This window comes from Cydia fagiglandana, chromosome 2 (assembly GCF_963556715.1).
Source record: "Cydia fagiglandana chromosome 2, ilCydFagi1.1, whole genome shotgun sequence".
Lineage (NCBI taxonomy): Eukaryota > Metazoa > Arthropoda > Insecta > Lepidoptera > Tortricidae > Cydia > Cydia fagiglandana.
The window spans coordinates 17,909,745-17,933,280 of record NC_085933.1 but is presented as its reverse complement, the minus strand read 5'-3'; the positions used below and the strand labels follow the sequence as shown (position 1 = coordinate 17,933,280).

Genomic DNA, 23,536 nt, shown 5'->3' with positions numbered 1-23,536 from the left:
ATTGCATCTTTATTAAAAAAACATATATCCACAGTTATAATACAGACTAAATAACTATCTAATAGGGAGTGCTCCCGGTACTGGTTTTCTATACAAATACAGTACCGGAACCGGGAATTCCCGGTTCTCGCCATACAAACTCAGTACCGGGAGCACTTCCTACTATCTACATATATCCTAAACAACATAAGGGAACATTTATAATGGCAAACAATCTACAAAATGGTTACACCATTTTTTGTCCATAATTCATCACATTGGGACTTACATTCAATATATATATATTTTGCTGGCTGTACTTACCTATGCCTACTAGCCTTAAAGGACTTACGTCATGTTTATTCCGAAAATTTTACTAATCATAGTAGGCGGAAGATCAATTTACAATTTGAAACACCACGTATCAAAATAATGTATTATTCGAATCCGTTCGTATTTAGCTCCGATAGCCGAATTTCAACGATACACTTATGATGTCACAGTTGATCAATGACTATACATACCTACTTATACAGTTATCATCAATGTTAACGGCTAGATTCCACCAAGTAAAAGCACTTCATCACATTAAATTTTCAAGTGTGTAATGTGTTCTATCACGTAAGGTAAGATGGGACAAGATAAAACAGTATGAGGATTCCATAAGTTTAGTGTTAGTCTTGTCCCGGAGATAGTCTTACCCCACCTCACCTTAGTTGATCCATCCGAATCAGTTTACCGTGCAAGTTTTCGTTTGCCGCGTCTGCATTTCCGCAGACTTGGCATGTGCTAGCCGTGGCGGTGTTGCCCCGCGAACACTAGCGCCAGATTACGCTCGAGATCCTTGTTGGTCGGGGTGTAGGGGGTGCCGATGACGGGCACCAGGTCTATGGCCTTGGAGTGGGGCGGGTGCAGCACGCCCTCGTTGTCGGCGAGCGCGCGCAGGTGGTACCAGGTCGCGCCGTAGTCGTACTCCAGCATTGCTTTGAAGAACTTCACAGCAAGCTCCTGGGGAAGGTTGTAACCATTTATTACAGTAAATAGACTGATGAGGGGCACTTTAATCTATCAATATGCCAAAACGTGGATCCGCGTTCCGGCACATGAAAACTTAATGAAAATCAAAAAGAGAGGTAAAGTCTTAGAAAAAAACGTGACCCCTTAGTTTGACAAGAGGTTTTGCGGTCACTGAATATCACACGGTCACATCAACTTTTGACAATCAGAGTTACGCAAAATGTATGGAGCTGTACAGCGCCACACCATCTCGTTTACCTATCAAATTCGTAGCACGAAATTGTCTTAGGTTTTACACATCTTACTCAATCGATGTATCTTTGGTCAGGCTAAATAATAATTTCGACATTGTTAATGATTGCGCAACCTTTACTCGACTTTTATCGACTGGACATGTAAGGTAAACGTACTAGTGCTCGACATGCTAATGCCCAATAGATGACACCTTTCTGTCACCTCTATTGAAAATAACTTAAGTTTCAAGATGACATGTACTGAGACCACGTCGAGCACCAGTACGTTTACCTTACACAAACCTTATTGTACGTGTATTCCTTACATTAGGTAGGAAAGGGCAGAAAATTTAAAAATGTAAAAAAATCGGCCCATAGACACAAAAGATTACCTGCAGAGGCCTGGGCTGCTTGCCGCTGAGGTAGTCGTCGACACACGCCATGGCGTCTTCAAGGCGCTCCGCCTCCAGCGCCAGGTCTGACGCCAGGGTACGGAGTGCGTTGAGCGCGCTCGCCTGCGATTACATAAATTATACATGATTCTAAGGCCCACTTGCACCATCCCATTAACCCGGAGTTAAGCGGTTAAACCGTTAACCTATTGTCAAATTGTACTGGTAACCATGGCAACTCCAAGTTTAACCGGTTAACCGCGGGTTAGTGGAATGGTGCAAATGGGCCTAAGGAATATAACATTACGTCGGCTAAACTCGCAAACCTCTTATATCAGTTGAATTGAGTTTGAGAGATTTCCAACTTTGGGTATGGTGCGCTAAAGTTGCAAATCCCTTATTATCTCCTTCAAATGTTACGAGGTTTGCGATTTTTGCCGACATGGTTCTGAAACTTAGGTACATTTTTATATTAGTCTGACAGACATGATGCCACTGACACTCGAAACAATTGTCGGCTCTACTGTCTACCCCAACTCATAACTCCTTAGCAAACCTTTGTAAAGTTTTGTTCCTTTTTATTTCTAATTAAATTATCATGACATATCTTGTTAGACTTGACAGGCGTTTATGACCAACGCCATAAGAGACGGCACGCATATTTATGTATCTATATCACAATATATGTATGTATTTACTACTGAAAAATAAAAAAAATTGTTTAAATATTAAACATCACGAAATGATCACATGACTTTTCGTTCACATCAGTCAATCGGCACATTTTTAATCTTTGATTGGCGTCTTGGCTACGGTGCTAGATGTGGTTCATTTGTTTGTGTTGTTTTGTGTACTACTATAGTTCGTTTTTTTTAGCATTAGAAAGAACTCCACAGAAGTAAGCGTACAGTTTTTATCAGGCTCTTTAATTGTTAATAATTATTGAATTATCTAATGTAACACGGTCAATACATATAATTTACTTCAAATTATTACCGCTAAAAGTGCCGGATTTGGAACCACAAGCTTACTTCTGCGAAGTTCTTTCTAATGCTAAAAAAAACGAACTATAGAGGAGGCCTGTGCTCAGCTGTGGGACGTATATAGGCTGATTTTTTTTATTTTGTGTATTACCTGTAGCCGGAATGAGGCAGAGCTGCGGTAAGCGGCGCCCGCGTCTTTCAGGTGGCTCTCGCGCGCTGACTTGTGGAGGAACACATATATGTGAGGTAACACGTCCCTGAAAAGTTATTATAGATTCATATCTCTGATAAACAACTATGGCGAAGGTTTTTTTTATGTTGGGTAGTGAATTTTATATTTTAAAGCACTAAAGAAAACTAGCTTAAAATAAGTAGGCGAGAGAGTCTGCAACATTAACCCTTTATAAGGCCCGTTGACAGGGACGTGCTATCGCAGAATTTGTTGCAGCTATCAGAAGCCTACATTTCAAAAATCTATTTTAAAAGCAAGTTGAATATTCAATTAATGCAAACGATTTTGAGCCCTATTATTAAAACAGTATGGTTGAATTTCTGATTGAGCGTATGTGGTCGATATATCGCCTCTGCCTTATAAAGGGTTAAGGATATAAGACGAACTAATTAGGTTAGGCTGCATATGGGCTAAATGAGCATGTTAACGATATAGATGTGATGTTTAATATAAGGAAATCATTTATCAATCAAGGTTTTGATTTCGTTCAGATAAAAATAATAATTTTATCATATATAGAAAGCAAACAAGGGCTGACAATATTGTGCGAGTATGCCAAGATGCAAGATTTGAAGAAATTTTAGACACTAAAAAAAATTATGCTTCAGAGATCGATAGCTGAGCCAACTGTACGGCGCCATACGTTTTGTGGCCAACCACACCAATACTGGAGTCAGTTATGTAACGCTGCCATACATGACCCAAAAAAATTTTATTAAGCTATGAGCTTCATCACATCTGATATTTGAGTAATTCTAAGCATTTCTAGCCTGAAGTGGGGGGGAGGGTGGGGTACAACGACGGCCGCCATCCGTCATCTTTAAAAAAAATCTACTCTGATCCTGGTGGGTACTAGGGCAAGTTTGGTATCATTTTCGTATAAACCAAAGACATAGAATTCATTGCTGATATTTGTTTTTTCAATTTCATAGTAATTTTACAAGAAAAACGTAAAAAGGTGAAAAATTTGGTTGGAGATTTTTGCTACGCGGAGCCGAAACTACAAAAGATAGAAAGTTGAAATTTGCACACTAGATTACATTTATAAAGTGTACAAGAGATAAGAAGTGATTTTGAGAAATTCAACCTCTAAGGGGGTTAAAAAGGGGATGAAAGTTAGTATGGGGTTCAAGTTTTATTTTAAGCTAGGAATTTGAAACTTCGTAAAACGATATATTATTAAAATACAAGAAAACTAATTTAAGCGTTTTTGAAAATTCATCCCCTAAGGTGGTGAAAAAGGAGTTGAAAGTTTGTATGGATATCAAAAAAAATTTCGAACGCGGGACTTGAATCTTTGTATTTGGGGATATTATTAAAAGACAGGAAAAGTAATTTCAGCGTTTTGTAAAATTCATCCCCTAACAGGGTTAAAAAGGGGTTGAAAGTTTGAATCCATTACAAATCCGAGTAGACACACATTTCTTATTGCCTCCCAGGCTTGAAATGCTTAGAATTACTCAAGGAACATATGTGATGAAGCTCATAGCTTAATAAAAATTTTTTGGGTCAACTTTATAACTGCTTCCGCTACAACCAGAGAATTACAGCTAAGGTGTCAAATTCGAAGCACGATTTTCAAAAATGAATCTTTTATTTCGAAAGTAGTAGGGAGACTTACGTAGCCGCCCGTTGTCTGAGGAAGTCCTTAGCCAGCGCCGCCATGGTGACCAGCAGCTCCAGCGCGCGGCGCAACACCACGGCGTCGTCGGCGGCGCAGCGCGCGGCCAGCGGCGCCCAGCACACGTGCGCCAGCGGCAGCAGCTCGTCCGGGTACTGGACCAGGATCGGGAAACCCTCGTTTAGGACCTGAACAAAATAAAAAAAAATGTAAAGGAGTATTTTTTAGCCTTTCTAACTCCATAATCCCCGATCCTGAAGGCCTACTGGGACCACTTTGTTCGTTTTTTCGTCTGTTTGCCTCTCTATCATACGAAAATGCAAGAGCGATAGAGAGGTTGATGGTGAGATCTTGTACTCTTGTTAGAATCTAAATTTATATTTAAATACCTCAACCACCTTCTGGTAAAATTTCCAAATTCGAGCAACTACATATACTAAAGGCATACTATAATATTAAAATGTGCTTCTAGTGGACTACCTACAAAACCTCCGTTAAAATATGGTCGCTCATATGTATTTAATAGAGTTATCAAAATGTTAACCCACCTGCAGCGCTAGGATGGCCACCTCTTTATTCTTCGACGTAAGGAAGTTGAGGCACCTCTTCAGAATAGTTCGCGTCACGACGATATGCCGCGGCAGGGGAGGGGTTTCCTCTGAAATAATTGTCCTTATTTACTAGTTGTAAGCATTGTAAAACTATCTTAACATGTATACCTATTAATAACATTTTTTTTATTTCCAATTGACCTTGATGCTAAACCGAAGGGAATGTTGACACAAGGTAGATGAAATCATAAACATTCTTCAGACGTTTCTTTACTTCACCTAACATTTTAATTGCAACTTTTTGACAAGGAATGAACATACAAAAAAAACAATAATCATTCTTCATATACAAGACAAGACACGAGAAAATAAAACAACTGACCGGTAACTTTATCATCATAGTCCAGAATTCCTTCCTCTCTCATTTTCTGATCTTCTTTATACATTTCTTCTGCGCTTTGTGTCGTCTCCGCCTCCTCGTTATTCATGAGCTTGTCCATCTCCTCAGTATGCGCCAGATATTCCATCAGGTCCTTCAAGACGTCAAAATCTTGGTCCTTTTCACTTTTATTTTTTTCTGCCGTTTTTGATTCATCCTCCGCAGGAAACCATTTTCGGATGCAGGTAATGAATGTCAGGAACACTTGAAGGTACGCTTGTAAGTTTTTTTCGTGATATTTATCCAAGCTTTGGACTAGAACCTAAAATGTAGGATGTATTAGGTAAATTGTGTGGCGCAAAGTATACCTAAAGTTTATGTTGCTTTTTGTTTATTTGTGTCGAAGTCTAGTGTAAGGCCCCACTTTTTCGCTTACCATAAGGACGAGATTTGCTTGTCTTCCACCTTCATACGATTAATCTGTCAAAGCGTGCTTATGGCAATGAAACGACGGCGTGAAACGACACATTTTATGAATGATATATTAATGAATTCAATGAAGTAGGCCACACAGAATTCTTAATAAGAGTTACTATACTTACGTCTTCCACTATTCCATAAAGACAGTCCAGTATACTAGCGTCACTGTACTGCATAACCACGGACAGGATTTGAAGTGCTGACTCGGTGTTCCAAGCCTAACAATAGGAGATTATATGAAAAAATCATGATACATTGAATCCCAATAAACAAAGAATTTTAAAATACTAGTATCCGCCAGCGACTGTCCGTCGTAAAGTTTCACATTTAGCGATTTAGGGCCAGTTGCACCAACTACAATTGATAGACTGACCAATGACACGGATTGTATGGGAAGCCATACAATCAAATTTAGCAAACGCTTTAACGCTGAAAGGCGGTTTGGTGCAACCGACCGTTGGCGGAGTCGTGGCCGCACAACGTCCTGATACCACGTCAGGTACCACGCCCGCTAGGTACTCGCTCCTAACTGTACATCGGTGGATCTTATTACAAAAGGCATAGGGTTACCGATGTACAGTTAACCGTCTGGGCGATGGTACACACTGTACTAGAGTGGTAGAGTGGTACCTTTTTTAGCCGGACGGAGATCTGGTGCGTGAAGTAGTCGGCATTGCAGCGGATGAGGTCGGGCACGGAGTCGTGGCCGCACGCCGTCGCGATGTCGCTTATGGCCTTCACGCCGGCTAGGTGCAGCATCTCGTACGTACTACCTGCGGACACAGTATTATATGTATATTTCGTACCTGCCTCAACGGGAAGTGATTCCGTTGTAGGACAGACATCGGACACAACTGAATGGGCAACCAAATCGGAGGGTGAAAGTGACGACGTGTGCGTCAAAGTCTACAAAGGACGAGCTCTGCTTAGGGTGAGAATTTACGAACCTCTGTCCAGTATCAGGCAGATTAGGGTTGGAAGTCGGCCATGAGCCTCCTCGCTATGAGGCAGACCCCTTCAGTCAGGATGCACGTGAGGGCCAAGTTAATTATTACACTTCGTAGGGGTCCCAATGCAAAGTGCTTCCGTTGGAGGAGGACAGACATCGGACACAACTGAATGGTCAACCAAATCGTGAGTCCCGATGTGTGCGTCGAGGTCTGCAGAATTCCGCTTATAGGGTCGGTTATTAGGATGGGAACTTACCAACTCTCTCCAGTATCAGACAGAGCGTCTTGAGCAGATAGGGCTGGAAGTCGGCCATGAGCCTCCTGGCCATGAGGCCGACGCCCTCGGTGAGGGTGCAGGCGAGCGCCATGTTGCGCTGCGCCTCGCCGAGCGTGGCGCAGGCGCCGGCGGCGCGGCGCGGCGCGCGCGGCGCGGCGTAGCTGATGCCCGTGTAGCGCGTTTCAGTCGCGCCCTCGTACAGGCCTGGAGGGACAGAGCAAGGGCCGATTTAGACGAGAGAACTCGCATGCGAGTTTCATTACATTGCGGTTTTTGATCGGTCGGTTGAATTGGACGTAACCAACAGTCCGCAATGTAACTGAAATCGCATACGAGTTCGCGCGCCGTCTGAATAAGTCTTAAGGCCAGTTGGACCAACCCCAGTTGACGGACTAACGTCACTCAGAGCAGTAAACTGTGTGATTTTCCATACAATTAAATTTTGCGAACTCTTTAACGGTGACAGACGGTTTGGTGCAACCGACCCTTAGTATATTCCTTTATTTTTACTGTTCAATTAATCAAACAGATTTAGAAGGCTGAACCGTAAACTGCACGCTCCTTCCCAGAGCATCAGAGCAAATATATTAAAACGGTTCACTCACGTATTTTAAGTCGAAAATTATATCACTGTCTGTGTCTCACGGAAGTTTTCTTATTAAAATATAATTAGCTTCTTTCCGTGTACCGGTGTGTCCGTACCTGGCACGCTGTCCTTGGTCCACGCGTGGGGGTCGTACACGGAAGGGTCGAGGGTCTCTTCTGTAGTGGGCGCCTCTTCACTGCCCACCTCGAGTGGCAGGTACCACACACTTTCCTCAGTGTACGCACTGAGCACGCGCTGCGCCAATTCGGCTGGGGCGTTTGGAGCTACAAGCAAAATATTGTTATGCATACTCATTATTTACCTATTGATTAACTCAAAAATTATCAACAAAATATGCGGCGCCCTCGATAAGCGCATTATTATTCCGGACTTTCGAATTCGAGCACAGAATAAATAATAGTACAGTCAGCAGCAGAAGTCGCTATACTCTCCAGGTGCTCAAAGAGAGGTAAACGTTTAAACTGTCAAAAAGTTGTTGACTGTCATGGTAGGATTTACTTGTGAGCGCTCAACATGCCACAAATATCTTAACAGTCGCTATTCATTAATTTATACACTTACAACAAATCATTGATACCTTAGCTGTCAAAAAACCACTGGTATCTAAGCGGTCAACGTGTCAAATATATCTGAACAATATGGAAAAATAGACGTTTTAAGTATACATGTATGGTCGTATATTGAATGAATAATAGCTGTGCTAATTTCAGGTAAAGCGTTTTGACAATCATCGAAAGCAGTACAGTCTTGTCATCACATACATCTATCTCACGTTTTGCCCTTCAACCATTGACAGGGGCCTGTCAGTCAACTTACTGCAAACTATTTCTTTTATTGAATAGAATCATCAAAACGAATGAGTGACACATAGCGAAAGCTAACTGAAGCCAAATTTAGAGCCAATTGTCAAGGCACGTTGTGGTCTTGTTACTAAGGCGTTTGCTTTTCAAAGCAGAGACCGCGGGTTCAAATCTCAGTCGGACGCACCTAGAGATTACACCTTTTTTTTTGGGTTTCATTTCTATTATTAATTTGTAGTTTTATATTAATTTCGCATAAAGTTTATATGTTTTTTGAAGGTATGTCACATGTAGCGTATGTACGACTTTGTAACAGGACGTTGTAGGTTTGAAACCGCAGTGGGCGTTCCTTAGATTACTCCTGTGCGGAATGCCATTTGATGTTTACTGCTAGGTTATACTAACAATAAGTTCAAAGATATACAGTATATATCAGAACGAAAGGCCAAGAAAGAGACCCATTAATGTTTAGGTCATACTGAACCACTTTTACTATGGGACCAACCCCGAAAACGCGGAAAAATAATTGGAAGTTTCATACATTTTGCTGGTGTGATGTTGAAATTTTCTATGGGAGAGTAAATTTTTTTCCGGGGTTTCGGGGTTGGTCCCATAGTAAAAGTTGCTCAGTATCACATAAACATAAATGCGTCTCTTTCTTGGCCTTTCGTTCTGATACATACTGTATACATATACCTCCGTATACTCTATCCTCTCTGCTAAGTTGTAAAAACAAAATTCGTCATTCCTATGGTCAACAGTTAGCATATTACGTAGGTATATGCATGGCAGTGATGGTTTTATTGCATAGGTACATCTGTAGAAGAGGAGGCACCCTTCTTCCGGATCATGAGTCCAACCAACAAAATAAAGAGAGGAGTCATAGTTGGATATGCTTAACACCTTTACTACCCGTGCTCCTCACCTGGGCCCACCTGGGCTAGCCTCTATTACAAAGCCATAAGGTTTACATGTCAGATTGGGACAGTGAACGTGTTAAGTTTCAATTCTATTATTTTTCCTTCGTTCTTTGATCGATTCGGAGCATCGTATTTTAGTACTATATAGTATATTTTAGTACAATAAGCGGGCTAAATAAATATATTAACATATAATATGCTCTACGGTTTGGAAGAACGGCCGCCTATGACATTGACAGTTAAAATAAAAAACCGATCATTATCGTAGAACCTACTTATTTATTGTCTAAGTTTGACACTTGACGATAAAATACTTCTTTAAGAAAGGAGGTGTCAATTCGTACCTAGTTGCTACAGTATTTTTTTAAAAGTTAAACTGATAAAATGTTGATGCTTAGTTACCATTGAAATAATAACTGCATAGCAACTGGTGGCACCCTGGCTGCTGACGTACTTGATTGGCAGTGCGTGTAGGTATTAATGACAGCAGCTTGAATTTGAGTGCTTAGTTACCGCTGGCTTTCTAACCGTTATTGTCATTGTGATTAAATAAGGGTGTATGTGTTAAAGAAAAACTCAGAAGTTAAGATATATGTGACGAACTGAAAGCCTACGCTAAAATGACAACTTAGATGTCCTTATTTTTGTGACGATTGAAGTGTATATGTTTTCTTGGACACCTTGCCCGCTCAGGTATATCTGCTGCTGACTGTACTGCCATACAGAAAGGAAACTTTCTACAAAACCGAAGTTTGACAGAGGTTCAGGGACTAGTCATGCCGTCCCTTTCTAATATATGGCACTATCCCTTTCGGCGATGTAGGGTTGTCAAAATTCAAGCCATTATCTTATCTGTGGTCGTGCACGCAAAGGGGCGTCAAGTTGTGTCAACCCTAATAATTGCTCGGAGCAATGCTGAGCCGAGCGGAGCCGAGTTTGGCCGAAGTCAGGAGTTTCGCACCCCTGATTCGAGTCTGTTATACAGAAAGTGTCAGTCAGACCTAGCCGGCCAGGCTCCACAGCCGTCATATACCTGAAGCGAGGATGTTGGCGAGCGCGGCGCTCTCGGCCTCGTGCGGCGAGAGGCGGTCGAGCAGCAGCGAGGCGCACTCGGCGCCGCCCAGCAGCCGCGCCACGCTCCACAGCCGAGCGACACCCGCGCCCTCCAGGTGCCGCAGCTTCAGCCACGGCGATGATGTCGGCGCTCTTGTCGGCACGTCTGTGCAGTCAAATAACAAAAGTTATAAGACAATTCGAGGGTAAAAGACACGAGCTCAGCTGTCATCACTTTTGTACTTGTCTGTACCTCTGGTGTGGCGCGCGAGCAGCGCGAGGTCGGTGTGCAGCGCGGCCGCCTCCAGCAGCGCGGACACGAAGCTCTGGAGCGCGTGCTCGGTACTGAGGGCCGCGGTCAGCGTCTGTGGTTGGGCCGAGTCCATCATCACCTCGATGTAGCCGTGTAACATGTTGAGCGCTGTTAGTTTGCGGGCGGAATCTGGAACAAACAGATAAACAGCTACCTGTTTACACTTGTCATTATAGTCTTCAATCCATAAAAATAAAATAAAAATATAAAAATATTATATATAATAAAAAAATTGGACTAAAGTGGGAACTAGAGCGCAAAACATCTTTTAACACATACAAACCACCACCCAGAGGTCACCCAGGCAAACAGGACATCCGCGCCAGGTCACAATAATTTCGTCATATAAAGCAGTAGTATTACGATCCCGATTATCGGGTCGTCCGGCCTGGGAACGAAATCATAAAATACCCGTTAGTCTGGTTTTCGGCACTGAATGTGTTAATTGGATGCCCCTTTCAGCAGTGTTCGTAGAAGTATCTGAGGATCTGGGGATAGCTGGACGCAATCAGTATGATTTCAGTCGATAAGAATCGATTTACTATTGCACAACTTCGGACAGCGCTACTATAAATTTATAATAAGCTACTACTTATAATAAGTCCAGTGCGTGCGAGCGAGACGGCTGCATGTTGGTGCACTCACCGACGTTGTTCAGCACCCTGGGCAGGCCGGCGACGGTGCTCGTGAAGTTGTCCCGCAGGCTGTCGGCCACGTGGCGGCCGCAGTGCGCGCGCACCGCGCTCGAGCAGTACTCCGACACCTCGGGGTGCGAGTCGCCGGAGAGCGCGAGTAACAGGTCGAGTGCGATGGAAACGGATGGCTGCATTGTTCTGAAAAAAAAAAAAAATAGGTACAATCACAGACAAAACATCCTCTAGACTGAGCATAGTCGCGCTACCCCCGCTGCCACGCATACGGTAATTTTACTCCATGTTCGAGTTGAAAGTGTCTTTGTGTGACGTCCGTGAACTCGTTCGTCGTTTGAACGGACCAATCACGGCACGGGACTTCGCTCACCTCGTCCCGCGCACCCCCGCATTTTTGGCAGCGTCGGTTGCATGAAATAATTGTTCTAAACTCCGTCTATAGTTCGTTTTTTTTAGCATTAGAAATTAGGTAAACAATCTTGATGTGTCTTTTAATTGAAAAACACATTTTAAAAATAAGTTACGGCAAATATGTAACAATTATGAATCTAATACGATCATTTATATTCTTCTGCTTTCATAAGTAATAGTTTTTGATTTATAAAGCGTTTTTCAATTAAAAGACATGTCAAGATCGCTTACCTTCTTGCAAGTTCTTTCTAATGCTAAAAAAAACGAACTATAGAGGATTCCTAGTCTATGGGTACAATTAAGGCACTACTCCAGCTCTTTTGTGGTCTTCATCGTCAGCTAATAGCAAATATCCAAATAGGTGTCTCAAATATTTTAGGAGTTGAGATTCTCTGAGTGTACGTAAAGAAGGCAAGAAACTTACTGGTGGCACTCAGTAAGCAGCCTGGCGCAGTACACGCCGAGTTCGCGGCGCACTTTAGGGTGGTCGGCCGTGACCAGCTCCGACAGACTCTTGCTGATCAGCACCAGCTTCTCGCCCGCCATCGCGAACCACTCCGCGGAACGTTTCGATATCTCCTTGGGATTCTTTTCTGAAACAATCTTTCATGTGAGGAACCATTTCCATTTGTTCTTTGGTACACTGATGGTACAAATAATGGAAATAAGGATAAACAGCCAATAAGTTTAATACATTTGTAACATTTATTAAAATTTAAATTTTAAACTATAGACCATTCGATTCGAATGTTGAAAATAATAACAAGGAATAATAATAAAGGCAAGGGAATACCCACTTTTGAATAGAATTCATTCATAAAGTGGGTATGCACTTTTGCAGCTCGATGTACAACATAGATTTGTACAATTGGTCGTGGTCTTTTTTTACAATCTTTTGAGATGTGGATTGAATAGAGTATAATACTTTTGTTTTACTTTCTTTCAGTTTCTTGTCGATTTATCATTTAAATTCTGCTATTTACATACACTTAATAGAAAAATAATACCTTAAAAAAATTTTAATGATCTTTTCATGAAATCTTTTAAATAAAAATAACTAAACAATAAACTAAATACATAAAATAACGTATAAAATTCCTCAGAAATATCAATTACCCTTCGTGCTTACTTCTTTGTTAGGTTTTCGCTTGTCTATGACCATCTTAGCGAAGTCCTCGGCCGTTATGGTCGAGTGCTTGAGCAAGTATTTGTCGTTCATCGTGAGACACAGTATGCAGTGTATCGCGTCAATTGCTGCCTGAAAAGCGTAGGTTTAGTTAACAATAAGTACGTTACATAATCAGGAATATTTGGAATTAAAATTGACACTGGAATATAAACATTGTAAGCTTTCTAATCCCTTTTCGTTACCCAGTATTTGGTCCGCATTTGGCACAAAAACCAACCATGTACATATGAACAGACTGAATTAATTCCATTCATAATGTGTCTATGCACTTTTGCAGCTGTACAGTGGCGTTCAAAAGTGCATGGATGGATGTCGACCGTAATGCCTCTAATATTACGGTTGAAACATGTCCATGCACTTTTGAACGTCAGTGTACATTGTGTAATTTTTTGTTTGGGAAATTATATTACAGACATTCGCGAAATGGAACATTGTGTCAATGATATTAACTTTGATATGTGCAACTTGTGCAAGCTTTTCTGAGTTTGTATGTATTGTTGGGCAAGTTTTATGCTTGCATGTTACTACCGTGGTAGTAATGAGATTAACGGGTCCCAAAAATATTGTTATTTGTAACTAGTCTAGAGGACTGATATTTTAGTAAGAGTCTAACTCCATCTTACTCAAATGGGGGTAAATCCTCACCACTTGCACCGCATGTCCGGGGTTGTCAGGACAGGTGGCTACGTCCTGCAGCGCAGCCAGCACGCCGGGCAGGATGCTGGCCAGCATGTCCACCACCAGCGCCTCCAGCGGTATGTCCTTTATGTGGTACGCGTCCGTCAGCTGGCGGTGGCAGGCGGTGTGCGCTGTTACAGAGTCGATGGCTGCCAGTCTGGGTTACGTAGGGAAGTTACGATAATAAATTAACGCAATCAACTCGAACACTCTGAGTGTGATTTGACAGGGAATGGGATAGGTAAAAGAGTTAGTTTTTTGTGACTTAGAACTTCAACAGCACAAAAGCTAACTTTTATGGTAAAATGAATATTTTAGGGAATCTGATTAGAACTTTGTTGTTAAAACAATGCACCGAAAAGAGAGGCCACGCACACAATTAACCCGTTGTTCGGTCTATATGTATAAAACCAGTTTCGCTCTATTCAATTCTTCTTAAATTCGATACACATAAATACGTTTTTCTTTTTGTTTTATATTGATGGTGCCAAAATTGCTGGAGCATAATAGATAGGAGACTAACCTCAGCGCACGGAGCCTTTCCAGCTTGGCAAGGTGGACGGATACGAAGACGGCCTGTGCGATAAGCGACACCTGCATGCGAAGCATCTTCTCGCGGACGCAGTCTCAATGTTCAAAACTACTAGTGCTACAGCTGGAATGTAACAGAGACAACTAACCTCAGCGCCATGAGCCTCTCCAGCTTGGCAAGGTGAACGGACACGAAGACGGCCTGCGCGATAAGCGGCACCTGCATGCGAAGCATCTTCTCGCGGACGCAGTCTCAATGTTCAAAACTACTAGTGCTACAGCTGGAATGTAACAGAGACAACTAACCTCAGCGCCCTGAGCCTCTCCAGCTTGGCAAGGTGAACGGACACGAAGACGGCCTGTGCGATAAGCGGCACCTGCATGCGAAGCATCTTCTCGCGGACGCAGTCTCAATGTTCAAAACTACTAGTGCTACAGCTGGAATGTAACAGAGACAACTAACCTCAGTGCCCTGAGCCTCTCCAGCTTGGCAAGGTGAACGGACACGAAGACGGCCTGCGCGATAAGCGGCACCTGCGTGCGAAGCATTTTCTTCCGGACGCGGTCGTCGATGTGCAGCATAAGCACTGTGAGGCACTTCATAACAGAGTGCTTTAGCTCTTCTGGTACATCGGCAACTAAAATTATAATTTAAGTATGTAAAGCCGCGTCTCCATATTGCGCGGCAAGCTATCGAACATTGGCGCGCGCGGCAGCCGCGCGCAATGGATACCGGGCTGCCGCGCGCGCCAACTCGAACATTGGCGCGCTCGAACGTGACGCGCGACGAACCATTCACTGTCGGTGTTTCGACGCGCGGCAAAGGAATGTTCGCGCGCAGTTAGGACGGGTGTGTATATATTTCAGTTGGGTCGCGCGGCAGCATACATGGATAATGAAAAGTGTCGTACTTTAATTAAATTATGTTGCACTAAACAGTTTCTATTGAACAGTAAATGTAGTGATTATAGAAACAGATCATTTTTCTATTTGGCTATACTTCGATCCGAATAATAAATTTTTGTGATATAATGTGGTCGATCGTCGGATCGCCTGCCGCGCGCGGCCGCCGCGCATAAGTTCTAGATGGTGTCGAAATTGGCGCGCGCGCCAAAATACAGGTGTGCCGCGGTCACATTGCTCGCGCAGCCGCCGCGCAATATCGAGACGCACCTTAAGGTAATTAATAAGTTCATACAGAATATTTTACTCGAGTTTGAACTGTCTCGACACGCCGTAGGTACTAACATTAAAGCAACCTTATGCTTTCACTCCACATGTTGCGGTTGCGACTAAAAATATGTAAATTAATCCATAAAGTCTATGCAGTCATGAGAGAAAGAACAAAATATCTTCCTTTTATTTGGATTTGCATTTAAGTAACTGGTCTATTTTTGCTTTAAATGACTTTACAGACTCATTCCTTTGTACTAGATTAACTGATAATGGTAATTTACATGAAATTGATTTAAACCTCCTGAGACCCAGAGGCAGTTGTCTATAAAACAAAATGTTGCGAAAATCAAACAAGATTGATTGTAGAAAACGGGCAGTAAAATCCTACAAAGATTAATATAATTAACCTCATGCCGCCCACAATACAAAATTATAGCCAAGGAAGTTAGAATCGTATTGTATTTTCAATTAGGTTGAATTTCATTTGTTCGAAAAATTTTCGAGACAAATGAAATGCTACCTACTTTGTTTTCAATTAAGGTTGACATTCTATCGAAACTAAGTGTACATCCTAATGTACATTGGGCGGCACGAGGTTAAAACAATAATCATACTCATGCCAGGCTTGGAGTTGTCGAACACCAGGCTGAGCAGCCCTGTTTCTATCTTAATGCACATCTCGAAGCTGATCACGGTTACTTTTTCCAGCACCACTCGGATGGCATCTATTATCCTCCACTGGAGCTCATATTTTTTCCTAAAACATACAAATGTATTAAGTTTTAATGTCCTCAGTTGGAATAGCAATCATAAATATATCTTATTAAGTTTTATTATTGCTTGGCTCAGATCAATACTCTATAATGCCATGCTATCAATGGACTCAGATTTAGTCAGATGTTTTTCTTTTTACTAGAGAGTTTTGCAATTGGAATGCAGCTATAGCTATGTTATCATCCATATATGAATATACAACCCATTTTACATTATAATTGCACATTTCAGTCTTCAGGTAATACTCAAAAAAGTTTTTATAATCTAATAAGCCCATTAAAATTAATATAACTAGCATAAGACTTTATTGTGGAAAATGCAGAGGCTAAACAATATTTGTGACTTACTCAATTTCAGTAGACTTTATATGGGTGATGAATGGGAACAGGAGGTACTGCTGCAGCTCCTGTACCGCCTCGCTCTTCAGCTCGCCGACGCGGCCGGTGAACTGCGCGATGGAGTCCGCGTTGGGGCACATCATCACTACATCGCACACTGGCTTAATCCGCGCAAATGTCTGCTTTAGATCCACGTTCATTGTGTTGATTTATTTTGGGCAGATCCTAGTAGCAGTTCAGGTAGTCTTTGCTCCTATATAATCTGAATCTTCTACGCGTCCATTAGCAAAATGCTATCAGTTACTCTCCACTTCTACAATGTAAAACCATGGTAAAATCAGATACAGAACAAAAGAGGAATTTAAACGGAAGCATGAGCAATGAGGAGCGGTTTGACAGGAAAGGAAAAGCTGATATGAGTGATATGTAAATAAATTAATTACGTCGATATTGCCTTGCAAGTAATTAAATCCTGAACTAGATGCGTTGTTCGCCAAATAATCAATTTGACATAATTTATGCACTTTTCCAATTTTCACGAGCTTAATTTTAAGGATTTCTCATGGATTTCTATAAAAACACCACTACAATGTCAAAATGGTGTTCTTTTTTCTTTCGCCCATCTGGACAGGCCAGGCTCAAGCACTAAGCCATACTGCCTACGTATGGATAATGGACATAAAGGATCTGCAAAGCAACTTAGTTATTCCTGCGTATTTCTTTACATCAATCAACTATAACTATTATTCGATGTGACATAAATGAAGCATTGAATATATGAATATTACTGTAAATAAATAAAGCTAACATTTTCAATCATAAACGCATAGCATACTGCTGCTTCAGAACAACAAACCAAACGAATTGCGAAAATGCCATTTTTAAAAAGCATCTGCTGTCACTGTCAAAGTCAGATGTGCAGAGTACTGTCAGTATTATAAAACGAATATGAAATTAGCGATATACTAATTAGATTATAATAACAGGAATAATGTTTTAATAGTTTTGAAAAGTGTATCAAATAGTCAAATATGTTTTCTCCGGCGGGCCAACGAGTCTTACATAAGTGCCTCAAAATTTTGAGGTTAACTTTTGTTGATTATAGCAGTTTGCCCGATTTGAATAAGTTAAATATTGTCAGAACTGTGGAAAAGACAATAGATAACAAAGCTTCGGAGATCTTTGTGGAAAGCCCCATTCATGTGAAGGTGCAGCCAATTGACGTTAACGACATAAAAGCCCACGACAAGCTGACTATGATATTGTATAGTAAAGGTAAAGATGCAGGCGATTTTCAAGTAAAACAATCTTCTAAGCGCCTGGAGTTGCTAAATAAAAATACATCTTCAGATAGAGATGACGTCTGCCTGATACAAGTTCCATATCAATTAAAAGTTCATGTTACTACCACTGACAATGCTTCAGTGCATCTGGCGAAATTAGAAGGAGATGAGTTTGTGGTGAAGACTCAGAAAGGAACAGTAAATGTCGCGGATCTAAAGGCACAGAATATTCGAGTGGAGAGTGTGCAGGGTCAGGTCAAGACAGAAGGCAGACTTGTAGCGAGCAATATAGAGTTGAAAACAGGCAAGGATGCAGCAATTGATTGCAACAATATTATGGCAAATTCGTTCGCCGTCACGTCTCACGCCGGCTCCATCAGTGTCAAGTCCTGTTACAGTGACAAGTCCCACTTCACAACTGCTATGGGTAATATATCATTGGACCATCTCCACAGGGCCGTGACCATAGATGTGATACAGCAAGGAAATCTGCGTATCACAGGCTTCTCGGGTAACCTGCAAGCTTCGTTAAAGAGTGGAGAAGTATTTATGCATGCTTCCCAGTTGATAGACAAAAGTAGTATTTTCATACATGAAAAGGGTAAAGTTGAGTTACTAATTCATGACATTCTTAAGAATTTGCCAGCCACAAATCTGATAGCAGATAGAATAAAAGTAGATGAGAAAATAATGAAGCTGGGACGGTTCATGGATGACTCCCACCCGAAGCGGTTCAGGTTTGAGGGAGAGCCACAGAACGAATTGCATATAGTCTGTAAGAATGGCTCTATTGAATTGAAGGAAACTAACTTACCATTTATTTTATAATTGTAATTTAATAGTAATTTTACTATTTGCAATTCCATATTAATTTAATGGAACTTGCAAGATTGTTAGTTATAGTTTGTATTTATTAGAAAAAAAAAGATATTTATTAAAAAGACATCTAAATATGATTTAATAGCATTTATTCCTGTATTCTGGATTTGAACTTTATTGTACCCATATCATATTAATATTATATTTTCTATTATAATCTCTGGCTTAAATAGCAGTGTTAACTAAACTAAAGCATGGGTAGTAGAGCCATGTATTATAACCATACAGATCATACTAATGTTTTTTTTTAAATTGTTTCATAATAATTAGTATGAATACCTATATCATTTTAGAGTTACACTTGACTTGATTAAATCAACAATATTTTTTTATTGTATGTATTTGCATTGAGTAAATTTAGACTAAAACACTCTTTGAATCTGTAAAATGTTAAATTAAACCCATCATTTATTACTTATGAAGAATAGATGAACTAATAATCTAACTAATAAAGTGTAGTGCTGCAGAAAGGCATTTAGTTTTAAACAATTTTTAATGATTTTTCTATTTACTGAGTTCCTAAATGTTAGTCAACCTTCTTGTCACATGTTATTTTATTGTTTTTGTTGTTGAGGTTTCTGATGTTCTTATAAATTATTTGCTTTTAAAAATATATACAATGCTGCAACAAAATCTGGACTTGATGGCAACTGTTTAACACATTCATTACCACTAAGTGCTACGGGTTACGCTCGTAGCGCGTAGCCACGGGTTCGCCGTATGTAGCGCGTAGTCGCTACGAACAGTATACCCGACAGTCGGGTTCTTGGTGTTGAATGTATTAAGGAATTTAATGTTTGTAAATACTGAAAAGTATTATTTAATTTATTTATATGAGGTACACTGCAGCAAGTAACTTCCTTATTTACATTTTGTAAAATGCTCTGACACAAATAGCATTGCCATAATTCCTATTTTAAATGTTACTAATAATAATGTTTTATGAACTTTAGACCACAAATAGGAATTTAGCTTTGATAAATGAAAGTTAACAGAAAATTCAAAACTCTTTATTTCAAGTCAAGTGCCAAATTCGGCTGAACCCGTCCTACGCAACTTCGAATTAGTACAACTTTTTGTACTTACTTTTAAATGTTTATTTTTAGTACATTATAATTGTTATTTGGGTTGATGCAAGTAGATTCTATATACAATTAACAAATTGCTTCTTGGCACGGCACCGAAAGCATTCGCCCCTGCCGCACTTACTCGAAAAAGTTACATAAACAAAAGTCATCTCATCTCTTTATAAGCAGATAAGTCTGCGAAAATTCAGCAGTGACTTCGAGTAATCGGCGCTATAGATACAAGCTTGTGGGCTGGAAGTAGGTACCTATCTATACAATCACAGATATTCTGTAAAATCATTATTTAGAATATAGAATGAGATTTTAATTAATGTTATAATATTGTAAAACCATAGGTTGAAATTGTTATTAAAAACCATAGGTAATTGAAATTGTTATGTATTAGTAGTGAAAGAAATTAAAACTTCTTCTAAAGTAGGTATTGTTTATGTGCTCTACCTGGCCATAACTCATACCCATTTCTTACTTCCTTACAGAAACATTGAGCGATAATTATTACGTCCATCCATAGTGGCGCCTTCGCACAAACAAAAAATAATAATACCAAACCTTTGCAGTTTGCACCATTCATCGAATTCGCGTCCTAATTAATTATCAACTCATTATCCTTATTCCTTTTCAGTATATTTGTTTGTTTTTGATCTAATCTAGGTAGTAGTTAATTGGGTGCAAAGATGAGCGGCGGGCGCTCGGCGGGCACGCTGATAACGAGGTAGTTTATATGCAGCGGCGAGGAGCGCGCGCGCCAGTCCCGCCGCCATGCCCGCCTGCGCGCCCGAGTACAGCCGCCTCGCGCGCTCTAACACAGAGCTCGTGTTCTCTCCGCGTGTCAAGCGCTGCTCGCACCAACCGCCGCCCTTCACCGCGCTGCGACGGTCCTTCTCCTCCACATTCTCGCTTATTCCGGAAGAACGTGCCATCTCACCGGAGCGCCCGCTGCCGCTACCCCGCATCATCAGAATCCTCACCTGGGGGCCTCGACTCTTCTTCCGACCGCTCTTCGCTCTGCTAAGTGTCATCGCACACCCGGCTTGGAAACAGATTCTCGTGGTGTTGCCGACACTCTGGATCGCCGCGTCGCTGTTTATTTTCTGGAAGTGCATTCAGTGTCCAATAGGAGTGATAAAATTAATTGCGCGCGCTCTCCGTTCAGAAAAAACCACCAAGCAAAGGACCGTCCTCATCAGTGGCGGAAGTTCTGTTCAAGCGTTGCACTTGGCGAGAAATTTCCACTCAGCGGGGGCAAGAGTCGTCGCCTTCGAGTTGGAGGGGCAATTTACTTTGCTGAAGTATTCCGCAGCCGTCAACAAATTCTACACAGTTCCACGACCCAACCCGGCGGATCCGTTAGCCTATGCGCGCGCCTTGCGTGAGATAGTGGACAGAGAATCTGCGGTGTTTTATGTACCCGTGAGTTCCTCGACCCCGGCTTATTATGACGCACTGGCCAAACCATATCTAGAAGTAATGGGCTGTCAGTGTTTCGTGCCTAGTGCTCGTGACGTCGTAACTTTGGATGACCCTTTGGAGTTGATACGCCAGTGCCGCGCGGCCGGGTTGGCGACACCGGAGTTTTGGGTAGTGGCCAGCGAACACGATGTTCGTTCGTGGTACGAGAAATACGCCTCCAGGGAAGGCCGGTATTATATCGCTAGTGCTGGAGCCCGAGGTGCAAGAGACCGGCTACGATTCGTTATGCCAGAAGACAAATCAAACTTCAGATTTACACGCGAGATAAGCGCAGAGAAGCCGTGGGTTATAATCAAGGAGCCCAAAGGAGAAAGAATTGTAACTTGTACGACTTTAAAGGAATCCAGAGCGGTGAACAACGTGACATGTCGCGTAGATTCCGTGAGAAAAGGACTGGTACCGCAGAAAGACGAAGAGGTCGACCTGTGGGTGCAGAAATATGTGTCATCATTGTCACCGTCGAAGCCCATGACTGGTCACATGTCATTCAGACTGGTACGTGAAGAAGCGTCGACAAACGGGCACGGGAACAGGATAGTTGCGATGGCAGCTCGCGTAGGAGTATCACTGCCTTATTTATGCCAAGCTTCGACGTCTCGTTGTGGCCACACAGCTACTGTGGGGAAGCTGCTGGATTCAGTGTTGGACACACGCGAAGCACTTTTCGCTTTCTGGGACCCGCTGCCATACTGCGCGTACTATCGTTCCCGGCGGCCTGAGGAGCGCCGTCCACCTTCGCCGGAGCCTTGCAAGACACCCCCTAATGTGCCTCTCTGAAGAGAAATCAGTGCTGGCATAGCAATTATTTATTTAAGACACTCTGTACCTGAAGAGTCGTGAGTGAGCTCTCTGTTCGGCTGACGCCGGGACCAAGGCGCGCCTGTCTGTTGTTCTTCCCGTTACCGATGGACGGTACCAGGGACGATACGATATGTTTGTAACTACTAAGTAGATACCCGTACCAAATGTTATTATTAAGTTATACTAAGTATATTATAATGTTAGATAAAGGAATAAAAACACGGTCGACTAAAGTCAATATTTTATTTACGCCCGACATATTTATGCTTCCAAGGGTCGTCATTATAAATCACTATTCCATTCACTTTGCGATATATATTAGGTATATATGTGTACTGCGTTGGTATAAATGATAACGCAAAGTACTAACAGTCAATCGGTATCTACCAGCTACTACCAGTAAGTCAAAATATTTGTTTGCTGATGATGAGCTGATTATGGGCAATAATTATGTTTTGATGAATACAAAACCTATTATTAATAACCACAGAACACCGCCAGGGGTTGGTCTGTGTTAATAACGAACCGAACGAATTATTTCTATTTAAGATATATATGTTGCTCTTAAATAGAAATAACTGGGAGACCGACCTTTGCTCTGAACACAAATAAAAGCGTGATTTCCCAGAGATAAAGACTCACCCCCACGCCCGCTATGAGCAAACCGATATTTATCCGACTGTAGCTAAATATAAACAAACTAGTTAGCAGATACCTAGTTGCTTAAGTCTCTCTAAGAATATTATTATTCCAGAGGGTTCACATATGCTCCATGGTCGGAAACATTCCACAGAGCGAGTTACAGGCGGCAATTACTGAGCAAAAAATATCTCGCTTCACTAATTCCTGAGATTATCTCAAAGGCACAGCACTATACCAATTACTTGCTAACTGTTTATAAATAGTGGGTATGATCCAGGCCGGTGAGCAGCATGGAACTAGCGAACGAGAACGTAACTTACTCGATCGTATGCGTTTAAACCCATGTAATAGGACTTGGAAACTTTAAATTACTACTATCTATTCCGGTAACTTTGAATTAACTGTCTACTAAACTTTTTATTTATAAATATCTGAGACAGGGTGTCAAATTTAATAATCCTTTAAAAACACCTCTCGCAATGAATGGACGACCTTTACCTTGTGTTACCTGATGGTGGTATTCCATCAATCCAATTTCTTTGTCCAATGTATATATGCGTCTCACATTTTGCTTTAATGAGAGAGTGAGACGCACAGACATTGGACAGGTGGAATACCACCCTAACCGGTTGGGCTGGGAGTCTATTTTTGTCTCAGTTCCCGACTTAATGGGCAGGTGCTGAACCGAATGGGACTTTTTCCTTCCATTTCGACAACAGGTTCCTGCCACAACAACCCACCATGCCATTTAAAGTGGTAGACATTTGTATAGGTAAGGCTGTATTGTATCTAAACCTGTTTTTGTAAACAATCATAAGTTAATGGCTGTGAGCATTAAG

The 23,536-nt window shown here is 41.6% G+C and overlaps 3 protein-coding genes across 5 annotated transcripts; 2 read left to right on the top strand and 1 right to left on the bottom strand.

Annotated features, from left to right (window-relative positions):
* Nucleotides 1–13: 13 nt before the first annotated feature.
* LOC134677550 (TELO2-interacting protein 1 homolog) lies at nucleotides 14–17,146 on the bottom strand. Of its 3 annotated transcripts, XM_063536022.1 has the most exons (20): nucleotides 16,978–17,146; nucleotides 16,544–16,847; nucleotides 16,037–16,179; nucleotides 14,710–14,884; nucleotides 13,683–13,872; nucleotides 12,965–13,106; nucleotides 12,273–12,441; nucleotides 11,433–11,620; nucleotides 10,728–10,916; nucleotides 10,455–10,640; nucleotides 7,797–7,964; nucleotides 7,074–7,298; nucleotides 6,498–6,640; nucleotides 5,990–6,085; nucleotides 5,391–5,709; nucleotides 5,006–5,115; nucleotides 4,458–4,645; nucleotides 2,756–2,861; nucleotides 1,622–1,744; nucleotides 14–987 (listed from the first exon to the last, which is right to left on the bottom strand). In XM_063536022.1, exons 2-20 carry the CDS (start codon nucleotides 16,732–16,734, stop codon nucleotides 769–771), a joined length of 3,270 nt encoding a protein of 1,089 aa, XP_063392092.1. In that variant the 5' UTR covers nucleotides 16,735–16,847; nucleotides 16,978–17,146; the 3' UTR covers nucleotides 14–768. The 3 variants fall into 3 exon arrangements, with proteins under 3 accessions (XP_063392092.1, XP_063392108.1, XP_063392100.1); XM_063536038.1 differs by lacking the exons at nucleotides 14,710–14,884; nucleotides 16,037–16,179; nucleotides 16,544–16,847; nucleotides 16,978–17,146 and adding an exon at nucleotides 14,396–14,493; XM_063536030.1 differs by lacking the exons at nucleotides 14,710–14,884; nucleotides 16,037–16,179; nucleotides 16,544–16,847; nucleotides 16,978–17,146 and adding an exon at nucleotides 14,239–14,336.
* Nucleotides 17,147–17,443: 297 nt separating this feature from the next.
* LOC134677540 (uncharacterized) lies at nucleotides 17,444–18,773 on the top strand. Its single transcript, XM_063536011.1, has one exon. It carries the CDS (start codon nucleotides 17,566–17,568, stop codon nucleotides 18,643–18,645), a length of 1,080 nt encoding a protein of 359 aa, XP_063392081.1. The 5' UTR covers nucleotides 17,444–17,565; the 3' UTR covers nucleotides 18,646–18,773.
* A 1,582-nt stretch (nucleotides 18,774–20,355) lies between these two features.
* Nucleotides 20,356–22,288, top strand: LOC134677529 (uncharacterized). The gene has a single exon (XM_063535998.1). It carries the CDS (start codon nucleotides 20,544–20,546, stop codon nucleotides 22,029–22,031), a length of 1,488 nt encoding a protein of 495 aa, XP_063392068.1. The 5' UTR covers nucleotides 20,356–20,543; the 3' UTR covers nucleotides 22,032–22,288.
* The last annotated feature ends 1,248 nt before the right edge of the window (nucleotides 22,289–23,536 follow it).